Source organism: Orussus abietinus, unplaced genomic scaffold (genome assembly GCF_000612105.2).
Source record: "Orussus abietinus isolate OABI.00-Male unplaced genomic scaffold, Oabi_2.0 scaffold687, whole genome shotgun sequence".
In the NCBI taxonomy this organism is placed as follows: domain Eukaryota; kingdom Metazoa; phylum Arthropoda; class Insecta; order Hymenoptera; family Orussidae; genus Orussus; species Orussus abietinus.
In genome coordinates this window covers 19,439-35,775 of record NW_019394830.1, presented here as the reverse complement: position 1 = coordinate 35,775, position 16,337 = coordinate 19,439, and the positions used below count along the sequence as shown (strand labels likewise).

Sequence of the window (16,337 nt, the reverse complement as noted above, 5' to 3'; positions counted from 1 at the left end):
GTCCGCTACAGTTTCACTTTTAGTGAAAAACCTTTACCCCGTCCGCTACAATTTCACTTTTAGTGAAAAACCTTTACCCTGTCCGCTACAGTTTCACTTTTAGTGAAAAACCTTTACCCTTCCTGCTACAGTTCCACTTTTCAGCGGAAAACTATCCCTTCCTGCTACAGTTCCACTTTTCAGCGGAAAACTTATCCCTCCTGCTACAGTTCCACTTTTCAGTGGAAAACTTATCCCTCCGTCTACAGTTCCACTTTTCAGTGGAAAACTGACCTCTCCTGCTACAGTCCATTTTAAAGTGGAAAACTCCCCTTTCAACCGCTACAGGTCACTTTTAAGTGAAAATTCCTTTCCCTTCCCAATTATAGTTTCACCTTTTAAGTGAAAAATCTTTTCCTGCTACCGTTCCAGTATTCAGGGAAAACCCGTTCCCTGTTCTGCCCCTTCACGTTATAGTAATCTCCACCCTTACCCCTTTTGGCTGCCATAGCGGGTAGCGAAGACAAAGGGACTCCCGTTGAACCCGTACCCCACCGGGCGCTACTATCCTCATTTTCCATCCCCAGTAGGCTTAGCCCGATAAATCGGGACGGTCTTCCCCGATAAGACCAGTAGGGACCACGTGGGTAAGACCAGGGTGGGTAGACGAAGCGACTAGGACACCTCACGAGCCGCGATCCGACCATGCCCGGTAAGCCCAGGTTAGCCAAAGTGGAGGAAGCAAAGCTACAGGTGCCCATAGCGGACACCGGGTCGCAGCACTCGGGCTTGTTCGAGGCCCGCGAGGGCGATCCAGATGTGTTCTCACTCGCTACCGCCGCTACCTTGAAGGCTACCGTGAACGCTCCCGATCTCTCCCCTAAAATTGGCGCCACAAAAATCCCGCTGGGGCTTAATCCCGATCGGGACGATAACCCCGAGATGGAAACCCAGAGGCGTTTGGTAGCAGAATATCGTCGGCAGTTGGACGACCAACGCCTCATGTTGGAGGACCAATGGCGACAGCTCGAAGTCCGGAAGCGACAGCTGGAACACGACCGGGCCAGATTGGAAACATCACGGCTCCAGGGCGACCTCCCACCCCACAGTTTGGGACGGGCGGGACGCGAGGAACCCCGACACCGCGAGACGACGGGGGGACCTCACCAGAGGGACCACCAACCCCAGTCGACCCGACAAAGGCTAATACCACCGTCACATAATTTCACCCCCGAAGACGACGAGGACGACCTTCTCGCTGCGGGCGGACGCCCCATGTCCGCACCCGCAGTGATGCGCACTCTACCCTCCTGGAGGTTCAAGTTTACCGGAAGCCGCGGGGAGGACGTGGAGAACTTTATCTCCCGTATAGAGGATGGGCGGACGTTTCTGGCCATTCGAGACGCTGACCTGCTGAGGGCCTTGCCGTTCACCCTGGAGGGCAGCGCCCTGATATGGTATCGCGGACACGTTGGGTACTTCTCGACCTGGGAATCGACCCGCCAAGCGATGCGCGACCGATTCGCGGACCCTGATTACCAGATCGCTCTTCATGTAGAGATTTCAAGTCGTACACAAGGGGAGACGGAGTCCGTTTCTAAGTACATCGCCTGTATGAATGGCCTTTTCTCCCGTACCCAGCCGGCATGGTCTGAATGGGAGAGGGTGAGGTACACTCACCGGAATATGTTGCCAGCCTATCGGTTAGTGCTACCCTTGGTCGAACACCTAACGATGGACGCCCTTGAGGTTTCCGCGGCGCGAAAGGAACGAGTGTTCCAGGGTGTGGCAAATTATAAGTCACCACCGCTACCGCACGACTCCTTGTGCCCGAGCTTCGCGTACGCCGGGCCTCGTACCCCCTCTGGTCGTCCGACTCCGATCCGCCGCACCCTAGCCAATATGGCCCAAGTAACCGGCGAAGGGAATGACAAAGACGACGAACTCATAAGGGACTCCGGGCACGTCCCCATCGAACAGTTCGAGGCCATGTTACCTCGGCGCGCCGCGCCCCGACCACCAACCCCTACGGCCAACGCACCACGAACGCCAAGACCCACATCGGCGGCCCGACCACCCATAGCGCCAACCCCCACGACCACCTTACCCGGGCCTCTAGCCACGATACCCACCCTACGAGAACCGGCCCAAAACTCTCGGCCTGGACCAACCCCTGCGGGCGAGTTCAAGTCCTGGAATTGCGATAAAACGGGCCACCGACACCGTCTATGCCCCGAACCGCGGAGGCTGTTCTGTTACCGTTGCCGCTGCCCAGGAGTAACCACCGCGAAGTGTCCATATTGCAACCCGGGAAACGCCACCCAGTGAGTCCGCTATCGATGGGCGGGATCACCAAAACGGATACATCGAGCCTTCCGAGTAGGCAACCGTCACCGAGGGGAGAAACGGCCGACACAGTCTTGACCGACACGGCGGAATCCCCTAATTTGGCGGCAGAGCCACCGCTGGTAACCATCGTCGGCAGGGCGGAGCTTCCAGATGAGCTACAGGCGACATTGTGAAATGCGCACCCTGGGGCGTTCCACACCCCTATCCAGATCGAGGGCCAGTCTCTCGAAGCTCTATTGGACTGTGGCGCGAGCAAGTCCTTTCTCGGGCCCGGAACCAGCGAACTAGTTACGCGGCTAGCGCTACCGACGTTCACCGTACCACCTCGGCGAGTCATCGTCGTGGACGGGCATGAACGTATCATCGATACAGCCTCAGTCCTCGAAGTGAGGCTTCAGGGTGGAACCGTTCGAGCCAGCTTTACAGGGTAAGTTACTCAAATCAGTTACTATCCATCGTACGTTCAGTCTTATCAGTGCTAAATGTATGGCAAACGTTAAATGCGTTTTTCTCGAATCGACATTTTTTAAGTCGGGCACACGTTTTTCTCAAAAACTATTGGGCCGATTGACTTCGGGTTTTGCACACATTTCGACGGAACCTTCACCTATAGTCTGAACTATAATGATACCGATAGTTTGAATATTTTAGTCCCGCTCTCATGTTTTAGTTGACAACTTTCCGGGAAAATGAAACCTTAATTTTCAAACAGCTGCGATTCCAATAAAAAATGTCGTACTTAGTTCTAGTTCTGTTACGTAGGTACCTTCCGTACCCTAACATAGGGAAAAACCCTATTTTTCAATCACCGGAACTAGCCATGGAAATCCGAGTACAGAAACGCGACACTCTTGCAAAAGAATCCAACGAGTTCATTGGCCAAACGGCTCCAAAAGTCACCGACCGACCTGGGGCAAACAACCTGATGACTCCGCAACGCATCAGCACGTCTCAGAATTGCCACCCTCACCTGGGCCCTAGGAAGCCCCCACCAATTGGAACATCCTGTTAATAAAACCAGCAGTCCGATCAAGACGAGAGTCATAAGTCATTATTCGAAACTTTAGTCAATTTGACATAAGTCAACGTCAGTCGTCATCGAAACTTCGAGTGGAGCTCCTGGTCCCCGGTACTCCGTTCCTAGCGAGTCAGAGACCGAGACCACCGGACTCCCTGCCAAGGACCACTATCCTGCGAGCTGGAGTAGCGCCGTCCGGTACTCCAGCGATCCAGCCACCGAGTCAGGACTAGACGGCGGCACTGCGACTTCCGTTGGACGGGAGGCTTCTAGGAGACCTCCAACCCTAGGGCACGCCACGGGACGAAGGTGTTCACGCAGAGTCATCCGACCGGATCGATCAAAAGAAACTCACCGATTACGGCCGCTGAACAAGCCAGGTAGAGGATTCTTCGCAAGCTCGATTCATCCTCATTTTCATTCTAGTTTATTTATTAACCCTTCAACTCCGACCAAAACCGAATACTAACCACCACCGCGATTTCCATGCCTTGCTCCGGTTAACCGGATAGATTAAGAATCCATCGACTTCCATTAAACAGCTGAGCTCGAATCTCAGCATCGCGAAATAGAATCACGCACAGACCACCATTAAAACAGTAAGAATTCCCGCGTCAGCACACCGGCGTCCAGTAACCTGCCGCCGCTAAAGCGCGCTATCGCGACACCCGAACCACCGCGACGCGGAAGTATATTAATCTAAAGAAATTAGGTCAAGGCACTTCGAGTGCCCTTCCAGCTGATTGTAGTTCAGACCTCGCGTACGAATAAATACAAATCTTATAGCCACATAGCCATTCATTCGCACCCCCTTTTATTCCTCACTCCTCTAGATCCCACCAGAGGAATTGATCTAACCGCTCGGATCAATCTCCTCACAAACTTAAAATAATCGTTACGCGCAAGGTTTGGGTAATCTCCATCCGAATTACCCCGGCCTCGCATCCGCTCGGCCGCCCCGTAACAGTTCAGACGATGACCACATTCATATAGATAAAAAAAAAATGTTCTTCTGTTTCAGACGACTAGAATCGTATAGATTTCAATAACGAATTTCATAAAAATTTGTGTTGCTAGTTGAAACATGTCTTAATATATGTACGTCAAAAACCCCGGTACTGTAGGTTTGATAGTTTTTGCAAAATTAATTCCAAAAAATTACTTAAAAAACAAGCTTCTAGATGGTAATACCCCCTTGATGATGTTGTTACGTGGCGGCCGAATGGCTAGCGAGGCCGGGGGAATTTTGTAGATTTCTCGGAGCGGTATACTGTTGTAGAGATATTAACTCGTACGCACACGTAACCAGTTTATTATTTGAGAGATATGGAGAGGATAACCCGAGCGGCTAGGTCAACCTCTTTAGTGGGATCGATAGGTTTTTTGGTCCTCAAAGGGTATTGGAAAGTTGTAATGAGGACACAGGAGGGTTTTAAGGTTTCGTGAGAACCAAGTCGTTGTGTTGTATTGAATGAAGCAGTTCTATTTATGATATTAGGGGTACAATGTCCATGGGGGTAAGGTGTACAAATATGTGCTGCGTTACGCAGATCGTCGCGAGTCGAGACAAGGACGTTGTAGGCCGCGCGCTAGCGCCTCGCGGAAGTGTAATCGAAATACGTTCGCGTATCAATTGCGGAATGCTGACACGGAATTCTTTGTTTGCAAGGTGGCTTTGCCTTACTAAGCAAGGGCGGCTAATGAGTTGCGATTCATACTTGAAGAGTTAGAATTTGATAGTTGTTACCGGGAGGTAGATACCGAATTCTCTTGCGGGTTAGTAATTTGGAATAGGGCTCGAAATAGAGTGATAAAAGAGTAAAAGAGTGCAAGAATGGAAGAGTGGAACTCTTCGAAGAGGACCTGTACCTTGGCTTCGCAGAGGCTTTTACTTCCGGTGACGTCTCTCCTACGTCCTGCCGGTTGCGATGAACTGCACGTGAACGCCTTCAAACCGGGGCGTGCCCTAGGGTTGGAGCTTCCTAAGATTCTCCCGCTGGTCCGGAATTCGCAGCGCCGTCGTTCTTTTCACTGTTGGCTCGTGGATGTCGGAGTACCGAAACGCACAACTGTTACTACGGTACGGTAAGCTCTTCAGAGAGCTCCAGCCTCGCTCCTGAGACTGCTCTGTACGCTGTCTTAAACTCTTCTATACTACTGCTGGCGGCTGCTTTTTCGGTACTGCTTTTATACGAGATCTTATCCTTGAGATGCCCGTGAGGACAGGATCCGGTTTCTTTGTTTCTGGATTTTGTTGTTAGAAGTTTGATCGGAAGTGCTGAGGTAGTCACTATGTTAACGGAAGAGTAGGTCCGTGTTTTGGTCCAAAGTGCAGTTCGATGCGGAGTGCGTGCGAATAAGCCAAAACATTCCTCGATGATGGTTCCACTCGTTGTTATTTTTTCGGTTTAACCCGACGATATTGTCGTTGCTTTGGATTCGATATTTATCTTCCGGTAACTGACTCATATTTAATAGAATGCGCGCCTCTCTATTTTGAGGAAAATCGGGTAGCCTCATAACAATGTCGATAAAATAAAATTCATCTATATCCTTTTTGGTAGTGATGCCATTTTGGATACTCAAATGGTAACATAAGCTGACGCTCAACATTACCGACATCAAGAGACGCGGTAGCGGCTCAGACGAGTTCATGGCTGCTACCACTCTATATACTTGAAACATCTTGCCAGCCGGCATTTAATTTTCTTCACTCGGTCGGTGCTGACATACTAAAGACCGAAGAACATTTTAACCTACATGAAACGCTTCGTTTATTTTTCTCCTATTTTTTGAGACCGTAATCATTACAATCGGTGAAGGTGTTCTGGAGTTATAGCGGTTTCAAATTTCGACAACGTTAGTTTGATCACATTCGTCGTCGTCTTCCTCACCTACGAACCTATACGCGAGCAAAATACATGCCCGTGAGTATGTACACGCATTCAAAGTCGGGTTGTCCTTTAAGGCTCGTTCGCATCGCGCGACTATTTCCCAACCCAAGGGAAAGTATGGAACTGCCATCTAGTGGCTACCCAGAGTAAGTACTTTTAAAATCGTGTGCGTAATTCAAACTGTCAATTTGCTATTTAGGTTCAAACATTCTGTGAACTTCTTATTAAAGCATGTTATTATCCCACGATAAATACTAGCCTATGAGAAATAATTCTACGATAAGTAGTGGAATGAAAGAAATATTTTTTACTCTACAATAAGTATTTCCCTGCGAGAAACAAATGTCATTACGAAAAGTTTCTCAAATCATCGTAAGGTAAGAAAACTACGCCATTAATAAGTTCATTATTAACTTTATTAACCAATTTTCTTACACTACGATAATGTAAGAAACATATCGTAATGTAATTTATTTCTCGCATTGTAATAATGATTATACAGTAAACATTATTTCTTTCGTCCTACTATATATCATAGAATAAGTTCTCGTAGTCCAGTACTTATCATGGGAGAATGACATTCCTCATCGTATAGCATAATTTACTACTTTTTATTCAATGATATGTACTAAAGTACGAGAAATAAATGTACGATAAGTAGTGGAATAGAAGAAATAATGTTTACCGTATTGTAGTGTCATTATTACAATGCGAGAAGTAAATGACACTAGGATGGGTTTCTTTCATTTTCGTAATGTAAGAAAGTTAGTTAATAAAGTTAATAATTAATTTAATAATGACATAGTTTTATTACCTTACAATAATGTAAGAAACTTTTCGTATTGAAATTTACTTATTGTAGTGTAATACTTATTGTAGCATAAAAACTATTTCTTTCGTTTCATTTCTTATTGGAGAATTAATTCACACACTTTTGTACTTATCATAGAATAAAAAGTAATAAATTATACTATACACTTAGGAATGTTATTATCCAAGGATAAGTACTGGACTATGGGAAATAATTCTACGATATATAGTGGAACGACAGAAGTAATTTTTACTCTACAACAATTATTACCCTGCAAGATACAAATGTCATTATGAAAACTGTCTCACATTATCATAAGGTAAGAAAACTATTTCATTATTAAGTTTATTATTAACTTTAGTAACCAACTTTCTTACACTATGATAATTGAAGAAACATATTGTAATGTCATTTACGTCTCGCATTGTAATAATTATTGTACAGTAAACATTATTTCTTTCATTCCACTACATATCGTAGAATTATTTCTTGTAGTCCAGTACTTATCATTGGATAATAATATTCCTCATCGTATAGCATAATTTACTACTTTTTATTCAATGATAAGTATTACAATATGAGAAATAATTGTACGATAAGTAGTGGAATAGAAGAAATAATGTTTACTGTATTGTAGTGAAATTATTACAATGTGAGAAGTAAATGACACTATGATGGGTTTCTTTCATTTGCGTAATGTAAGAAAGTTAGTTAATAAAGTTAATAATGAATTTCATAATGACATAGTTTTCTTACATTACAATAATGTGAGAACCTTTTCATAGTGACATTTACTTCTTGTAGTGTAATACTTTTTGGGATGTCATCTGCTTCTCATATTCTAATACTTATGGGACAGTAAAAATTATTTCCTTCGTTCTATTACTAATCGTTGAATTATTTCTTGTAGACTGGTGCTTATCATAGAATAATAATATTCCTCATAGTACAGTAATTTATTCCAGAGAAGATATTAAAATTTCTCATAGTTCCATACTTATTGCAGAATAGAATTGATTTCCTTATGTAAATTGCTATAACAGCTAGTAGCCTACGTTCTGCTATATGCTACTTAATTGGCAATTCATATAATGAAAATGATTTCAATTCTGTGATAAGTATTAATGTATGAGAAATAATTGTATTTTTAACTGTACAATAATTATTACACTGCGAGAAGTAAATGGCGTTACAAAAATTTTCTGACATTATCGTGACGTTAATAATAAAACTCTATCTTTATTAAATTTGTTTACCTTATTTACCAATTTTCTTACATTACGATAATGTCAGAAACTTTTCGTAGTGCCATTTACTTCTTGCAGTTTAATAATTATTGTACAGTAAAAATTATTTCTTCTTATAATCCACAACATATTGTATAGTTATTTCTCATACCTTAGTACTTATCACAGCATGAAAATCATTTGCTTTATATGAATGATAAAAAAAGTAACAAATAGCAGAACGTAGGATACTAGCTGTTAGAACAATTTATATAAAGAAATCATTTTTATTCTATGATAAGTACGAAACTATAAGAAATTTTTATATTTTCGCCGGAATAAATTACTATATTATGAGCAATATTATTATTCTATTATAAGTCACAGTCTACAAGAAATAATTAAACGATAAGTAGTGTAACAAAAAAGTAATTTTTACTGTACCGCAAGTATTAGAATACGAGAGGCAAATGACATTACAAAAAGTTTCTCACATTATCATAATGAAAGAAAACTGTATCTTTATTAACTTCATTATTAATTTTATTAACCAACCTTCTTGCATTACGATAACGTGTGAAACCTTTCGTAATGTCATTTGGGTCTCGTAGTCCAATACTTATGGTACAGTAAAAATTACTTCTTTCGATCCACTACTTGTCGTTGAACTATTTCTTGTAGTGTAGTGCTTATCATAATTTCTGTTATGATATTTAATAAAATGAAACGTGTATGTATGTATATCTTTGCAAAAGGAAAAGAAATCCCACCAAAAATACCTTTGGTGTATAAAAAAAGACAAGTTCATTGCCTGATGTCATTTCACCTTCTGGAATCACTGCGAACATTCCTACAAAGAATCAGTAGCCACTNATTTCATGTTTATTTAGTAAATACTTTTTAAAATGCATGAGGTTTAATCAAATTTATATTTGGAATTCAGGAGAAAACAATACATTTGAAACCAATCTCAAATATTGGAATTCAACTACTTAATCTCTCGGGTATATAAAGTGGAATTGATTTAAATTTGAACTTATAAACTTATATTCCAAAAAAAGAATTCAAGGCAATTGAATATACAAATTTTTTAAAGGAATTGGAAGGAATTAGGCATTCCTATAATGTATTCCTGTGAACGGAATACGAAACAATTTAATATCGACATTTCTTACCGGACTAGAAGGAATTAAACAAAGCAGAAATATATTCCTCTTTTCGGAATTGCACAAAAATCAGAATACAAAAGGAGAATAGATTATAATTGATTCACAGAAAATATATTCCTGTTGTGGGAATTGGACCTGGAGAGAAAAATCAGGTATTAAATAGAATAGAAAAATCATCACTTTTACGTTGAAACTATGAGACATTGAATCCTATTGTATTCAAGCCTTTTTACCGGGACATCAGGCAATGAACTTGTCTTTTTTTTTACACCAAAGGTGTTTTTGGTGGGATTTGTATTTACGTTAATGTCTGTTACACTCTACGTTGAGAATGATACGAAATGAAGCGTTTCGAATATTATTTCGATAGAATAATTATAAAGAGATTGAAGTAAAACTGTCAATAATTTATTATACTTTAATAGACTAACGGCGCCATCTGTGACGTTCAGATGCAATTTAATGTTTGCTTTAAAAATACGTGTTACCCATGCGATAAGCATTCTGTTACAATCATTCATAAAAATATTTTCCATATTTTCGCGTCTGACTGTGTAATATTCCATTACTATCCCACACGGACAACTAGATATGGTATACGTATAATAATAATATTGTATCAGCCTTGCGGCCGACCGCACCTGGAGGGTGTACCTCCCTATCGGCCCCCCCATTGCTGGGGGGTTACACCTCCTACCCCACCCGGCAACCCTAACGTCAAAGGGGCCCGAAGGCCCATGACGGGCCGGGAAAAACCCGAATGCTCCGGACCGATCGACAAACCCTGGGGAGGCGCTTGCCGGGACAGGGCCTCCGCGACGCACTCCCCGAAGGGAGGCCGCTTGACCCCACCCGTTGCCCGCGGGGAACCTCGAGGAGGTCCCTCCCCTGCACCCGCGTGGTGCGAGCATTCGTGCAAGGCGCCAGCTGAGACATAATGCTCCAGCGTGGTTTGACGAGCTTTCCAGGCTAGGTCGGGTGGGAACCCGATCCATCGGCCGAGTTGACCCGGCAAATATAGGATATCTGGCTAAAACATTCAGATATGTAATAGATGTATACAAAAGTATACGGAATGTACCGGGGCATGTACAAACTTCTGCGCCGTCAACATATAATATATGTATTTTTGAACATTCCACTTTCATTTAATATACATTCCATATGGATAAAGTATGTATATTATATGTAAACAAGATATATGGTAGACATATTATGTATAGTAGACTTATATAAGATATGTGACACAGACGTATATACGTATAATAAACCAATAAATAAAGTTTCAATGGATGGTATGCCTATATTCAAAAGTTCAACAGCCGTACACTGGACATATTATTCACGTATAATGTTATACGTATTTTATACATATTTAAGACGTATCCCAAACGTAGGTGGATTAATTTGAAAAAGTATTATTTATTTTGCACTAAATGCATTTTTTCTTAGAAACAATTTACCACGATCTATTCAGGGACCTGAAATCTTCGAGATATACAAACATCTGACATTGAAAAAATCCCCATGGTGGTGACCGGGATTCAAACCCGAATCATTTAGGTAACAGACTATAGTTGTGCCGACCACTGAGCTACCGTAGTCCTATGGATTATGCGATATGTTTCGCATATTAAAACACTGCAGTAATAAGTTTAATTAAAATTTGGTTTAATCGATATCATTAATATTGCCAATCTCTGGTCAAAAATAAGGACATGTATATAAGTTATGCGCGAGCGCGTGTGTGTGTGTGTGCGTGCGTGCGTGTGTGTTAGGTGGGGGTGGGGGTGTGTATTCCTTGCAAATACTTGAACTTGTATAAGGAAACCGTCGCGGCCAAAACGATATATCTTGTGACATCAATTTGATTTTGTATGAGCTTCACTTTCAGTCTGCAGTAGTCAGGTCGCACACCAATGAAGCATATAACAAACATGCAGCAAAGAAGCATTTAATGTAGCATGTTATTTGAATACATCTAGGTACATATTACAAGCATTTGTTGTATTATGTACTTTATGGGTAGAAATAAATTTTCCTATATGTTTGTCATTATACGTATGTAATATGAATACGTAATCATATGTATACGGCAAATTAATATTCATTTACTTAATATACGCGCAACTTACACATATTACATGTCTTTTGCGTGTGTAATATGTCAGACACAAGTGCACCTTAAATAGAAGTATATTATACGTTTAGTATACGTCGTTTATTTGTGAAAACGTGGTTGCTCTAGGAACATATAAAGTACGTATATCAATCCTACGAGTAAAATAATTTATATTTGTTTACATAGAATGTACGTATATTTTACGTCTGTGGTAGATCAGTTTTTCTTCCCTTAATATACACACAACATACGTTCATTAGATGTATTTTGCATGTATAATATCGCAGATACAGGAGTCCATTAAATAGAGATGTATTATACGTTTACTAAACGTATTTAATTGGTGCAAATTTTGATGTTCTAGTAACATAATTAATACATGTAATGTACATCTAAAAACCAATAGAATATTTTTGACATTCCGTGAACATATATTATACGTATATTTTTAACTTCTGATATACTGAAACATCCCGTAGCCATGAAAACATTCGATATACGTATAATAGAGCTTTTGTTCCGTGTGGGATAGTATTCTAAATTGTTCAAGCTAGATCCTCAAACTCTTTATTTTCAATTCTAAGCCTACAAAACCGTGCACGGACGATGCCAGGTTGGTTCTAGTCCATGATAAATCAACATTTTTTAAGAAGAAATGAAATTTTATGAGCTTCAGGATCTATCTCAGGTCCTTCATGTTCACGTGGAATAATTTGAAACGAATTGGTACATCCAACTCAAAGAATACTTTCACGAACGATTTGACCTCTCACATGCATATATGGGCTGACTCTTTCGTATCACATTAACGTCTATTATTCCTGAACAGTATTTACGTCGCAAAATATTCAAACTACTTAGTAGTAGCTCCTTTGTCTTCTCTAAAGGCTTTTTTAGCTGCCACTTTTGTAATACGTTTCAATTCCAAAATCGTACGCTTAACATGTACTAGCTGCTGCTCGGCATCTTCGCGGCTGACTTCTACGAGAAGACCTTTTCTCTTACAGATTTGCTGATACATGTTCCAGGAACAAAAATTAACTTGCGTAAGTTCGAGATTTTTCGCTGCTGCCGCAGCTTTAATTTGTGAAACGATGGTCTCCCACTTCAGAGCTTCCGCCTTGGCTCTATCAAATTTACCTTGTATTTCAGCTAACTTATTGTTCAGGCCCATCAATATTTGTGACTTTACTTCCGTCATATGGTACTGCAATAGTAATAATTCTTTCTCATTAAATAATGCTAACGGCTAAGTAGAAAAAATTGGCATTGTTACCATTTCGGTACCGGTAGTCTCTAAAACTTGGAGTTTTTTATCTTGATTCTCTGAAAGGGCTTCTTTCGCTTCTACTAAGGTCTCATAGCGATTGAAAATGTCGGCGATCGATTGAAATTGTCCAGTTTCGCTGACAACCCTTTCCAGGAAAGTCTGGTATATTTTATATTTTTTAATGTGTTGTTGCATATTATCCCTAATTTCTTTCATATGATTCAATTTGTTTGCACTGTCCTCTGCCTGAAACTCCAAACCCTAACATGAAAATTACTTTCTATGATGATACATTTATCATGAAGCAAATTTAAAATGATGTTATAAAGCAGTTTTCACTAAAGTTAAGAATATATTTTGTTCTGCCCGGCTAGTTTGTCGGGCAGTTGTTGTATGAATCCCAATTGTTTTTGCAAGTAGAATTGCAAAATGGGTTATTCGTACAACTGCTCACGCGAAGAAGGAAGGTACCCGAATGAAGTGAGACTTGCCGCGAACGAAACAACTTAAATTTATTATAATATTAAATAAACGAATCACTTATTGAATTTTGTCAGCTCTTCACGCGTGAATACCGATAACAGCTGCAGAGATGATGGTGAAGGCTGACGAGAGACGTTGAATTATATCGAGAGACGGAGACTGACTGACTTACAGAAAAAATACAGGATTCCTCCTCCGGTCGCATTACTTTTTTTGAGGAGGTGGTAGCATATTTCTTGCATAGAGATTGGCTGACTGATTTTAAGGAGTGTGGTTAAAATCGAATAGTCAGCCTCGTAATTGGTCGGTAGCTGTTCAATACGGTTAGTTGAAAACGGAAAATTTCTAGTGTCCGTGCAGATGGAAAAACATGCTGTATGCATGTGTGCATGTTGCGCGTACGTGTTAGCGGTAAAGTTAAAAAAGGTATGACGGTAAAGAATAGGGACGGTCAACCCGAGAAAATTCGAAAGAACCCTAAACCTTGGCGATGGGACGTATGGGGCAATATAACCGTATCGTAGAAAACTAAAATTTACGAACGGATTTCGGAGTCAGGAAATTGGTAAATGGCCCGATGGGCCCAAACAGGCAGTAAGTCCCTTTTTGGAAATTTGTCTGACATTTCAAAGGCCGTGATGAATTTAAATACATGAGTGTCGCGCACGGAACATATTTTAAGGGTCATATGACATCAACTTCTGAAAATCAATTCAATCATATCGTGATAATTCTTTTCATCTGCAGAACACGTCTAATAAGTTTTCCGAAACTTCTTGAAAAACATATTTTTAGGTTCTCTTCGACATGTCTTAAAATCAACTAATTAGGTGCATTATCTATCTTTTCAATACACCCTGAAAATCTTTTTACGTAATAATTTTGCAACTGTTTGGTTTTTATTCCTTTTAGTTATCTCTCAATCTTGTATAGGCTTGATATACAACTAGAACACATTAAATTGAAATAGCGAACACTGCCAAAGGACACCATGTAGAAGCCACATATTCTAGACGTTAGAAAAGTAAAATTTATATAATAAAATAACTATCGCAGAAAAACAATTGTTTTTTTAATCTTTGAATAAAAAGCTCCTTACGTCTTCTAGGCGCTTCATTTGACGTTCATATTCTTCATTAATTTTATGCTCAGCACGATCTCTTTTCTCATAATTTTCTTTGACGAATTTGTTAAATTTGATAAATGATTGTCGTAATAGCTTCTCCTTAGACTTCAACTCATCCCACTGTTGATCCATTATTTTCCTTTTAGTGTGCTGTTCTTCTCGCTTAATTTTTAAAGCTACATCAGCTGAATTTAACTCTCGCCGAGTTTTAACCAATTCTGCTGCAGGACCTGCTCTTGCCACGTCCCATTCGGGATATTTCCTATAATATTAGGTACCCACTGAACACCAAACGTAACAGTTATGTAACTTAAAACTGACAAATAACATAACGTTTGTTACAGTGGAATAACCTAACAGTTACGTAACATAGAGCTAACTAGTTACATGACATATGTTACAATACAGTAACTTAACAGTTATGTAACATGGAGGTAACAGGTTACATAATATTTGTTACTACCATATCTATATAAATGTAGCGTGACTTTGTTACCCTTATCTTACATTATGTTACTGTCCTGATATTACTGTGTACATGCAGCACATATTTGTAACAAAACAGAACTACATTGGTGCTGTCATCTATTTTATTACATCATCGTCATCGTCATTGTCATAATTCATCGTCAAATGTCATAAGATTAATACATGTCATATTTTGTTTACTACTTGTATGAAAAAATGTGATTTTAATTCGCATGCGCATACACATTATCAGTAATTGTTGCTAGTCGAATGAAATCATTGTTTTTATTTAAAATCAGATAGTTTATCATTCACATAATTTCATTTACAAATTGATTTATTATATAATACCTAACTATTGCCAAGTGCCACGAAATAATACAAAATAAAACATTNACAAAACATATAAACTGAAAATAATTATAACATTTAATGTTTACTCTCTTAATAATGCCCCTGTCATTATTCAATAAACAATAAATTGTAAATGTACTAGAATAAGCAACTGCAATTTTTTGCTCACTCGGTCCAACAATTTATTAGTTGTTGAAAGTTAATGAAAGTTATGAAACTTGAGACAACTTAAATGAAGCATGTTATTGAATGTATATTTACCACACATTCTAATATACACTTCTAAAATTCTAGGTATGATGGTTACAACTTTTAGTTCGAGAAACTATCTTTCTAGAAATGTATGTGTCTTAATAGTATTTTATTACGACTGACAGAAATGTTGCAGAAATATTGAAAATTCAAGAAATATTCTAATTAACGCTACAAAATTTAAAATAGTAAATCCGATTTTGTATACTCTAAACTGTTTTTTAAAAGAAGGTTACACAGATGTTAGGGTGAGTAACAATCATCAAAATTCAATTCAAAAATATTAGATAAAGGATTGCACAACCTCGATGTATTACAAAAAAAAAAACGTTTATATTTGTCTTTATAGGAGAGCTGATGAAGATTCTGCATGAAAATATAAAAGCTACAATAGTTTACAAACAGTGCAAAGATATAAAGGCATTACTTAATTGTTCCCTTTTCATTTCTAGATCGAATGAATTCCGTTATAGCTTTCTGGGAGTCCGAGATGATAACTGCACGATGTATAAGTGACTTGTCGTTATGTACAGGGATCATTTTATATCTTTGTTTATACTGTATAACCTAAAAGCAATTAATTTCTTGAATATCAGATTAATAGAACTACAAAATACAGAATTTCAACCAAACATTCACTCTAAAGGCTACAATGAAAAACGGTGGATCTGTATTGATTTAACAAATTGAACCATTGCCGCCATTTTCCACGGCAGTTGCATACAAAAATCCCCAGTTATGTAGGGATATATTTTTATACTTAACGTTAACACCTTTGACCTTGAGGCAGGGTTGAATAGGTATAATACGTCACGT

At 39.8% G+C, this 16,337-nt stretch overlaps 1 protein-coding gene across 1 annotated transcript; it reads right to left on the bottom strand.

The window, feature by feature from the left end:
• Positions 1–12,421: 12,421 nt before the first annotated feature.
• LOC105697815 (coiled-coil domain-containing protein 42 like-2) lies at positions 12,422–16,103 on the bottom strand. The gene is made up of 4 exons (XM_023433319.1): positions 15,949–16,103; positions 14,421–14,709; positions 12,845–13,084; positions 12,422–12,775 (listed from the first exon to the last, which is right to left on the bottom strand). Exons 1-4 carry the CDS (start codon positions 16,059–16,061, stop codon positions 12,422–12,424), a joined length of 996 nt encoding a protein of 331 aa, XP_023289087.1. The 5' UTR covers positions 16,062–16,103.
• Positions 16,104–16,337: the final 234 nt, after the last annotated feature.

Excerpts from the sequence above, each read along its gene's own strand:
- LOC105697815 (XM_023433319.1), bottom strand. The coding sequence starts at position 16,061 with ATGATCCCTGTACATAACGACAAGTCACTTATACATCGTGCAGTTATC. Across the intron at positions 14,710-15,948 it reads AATGAAAAGGGAACAATTAA|GAAATATCCCGAATGGGACG; the intron begins GTAATGCCTTTA and ends CTAATATTATAG. Across the intron at positions 12,776-12,844 it reads AGACTACCGGTACCGAAATG|TACCATATGACGGAAGTAAA; the intron begins GTAACAATGCCA and ends TTACTATTGCAG.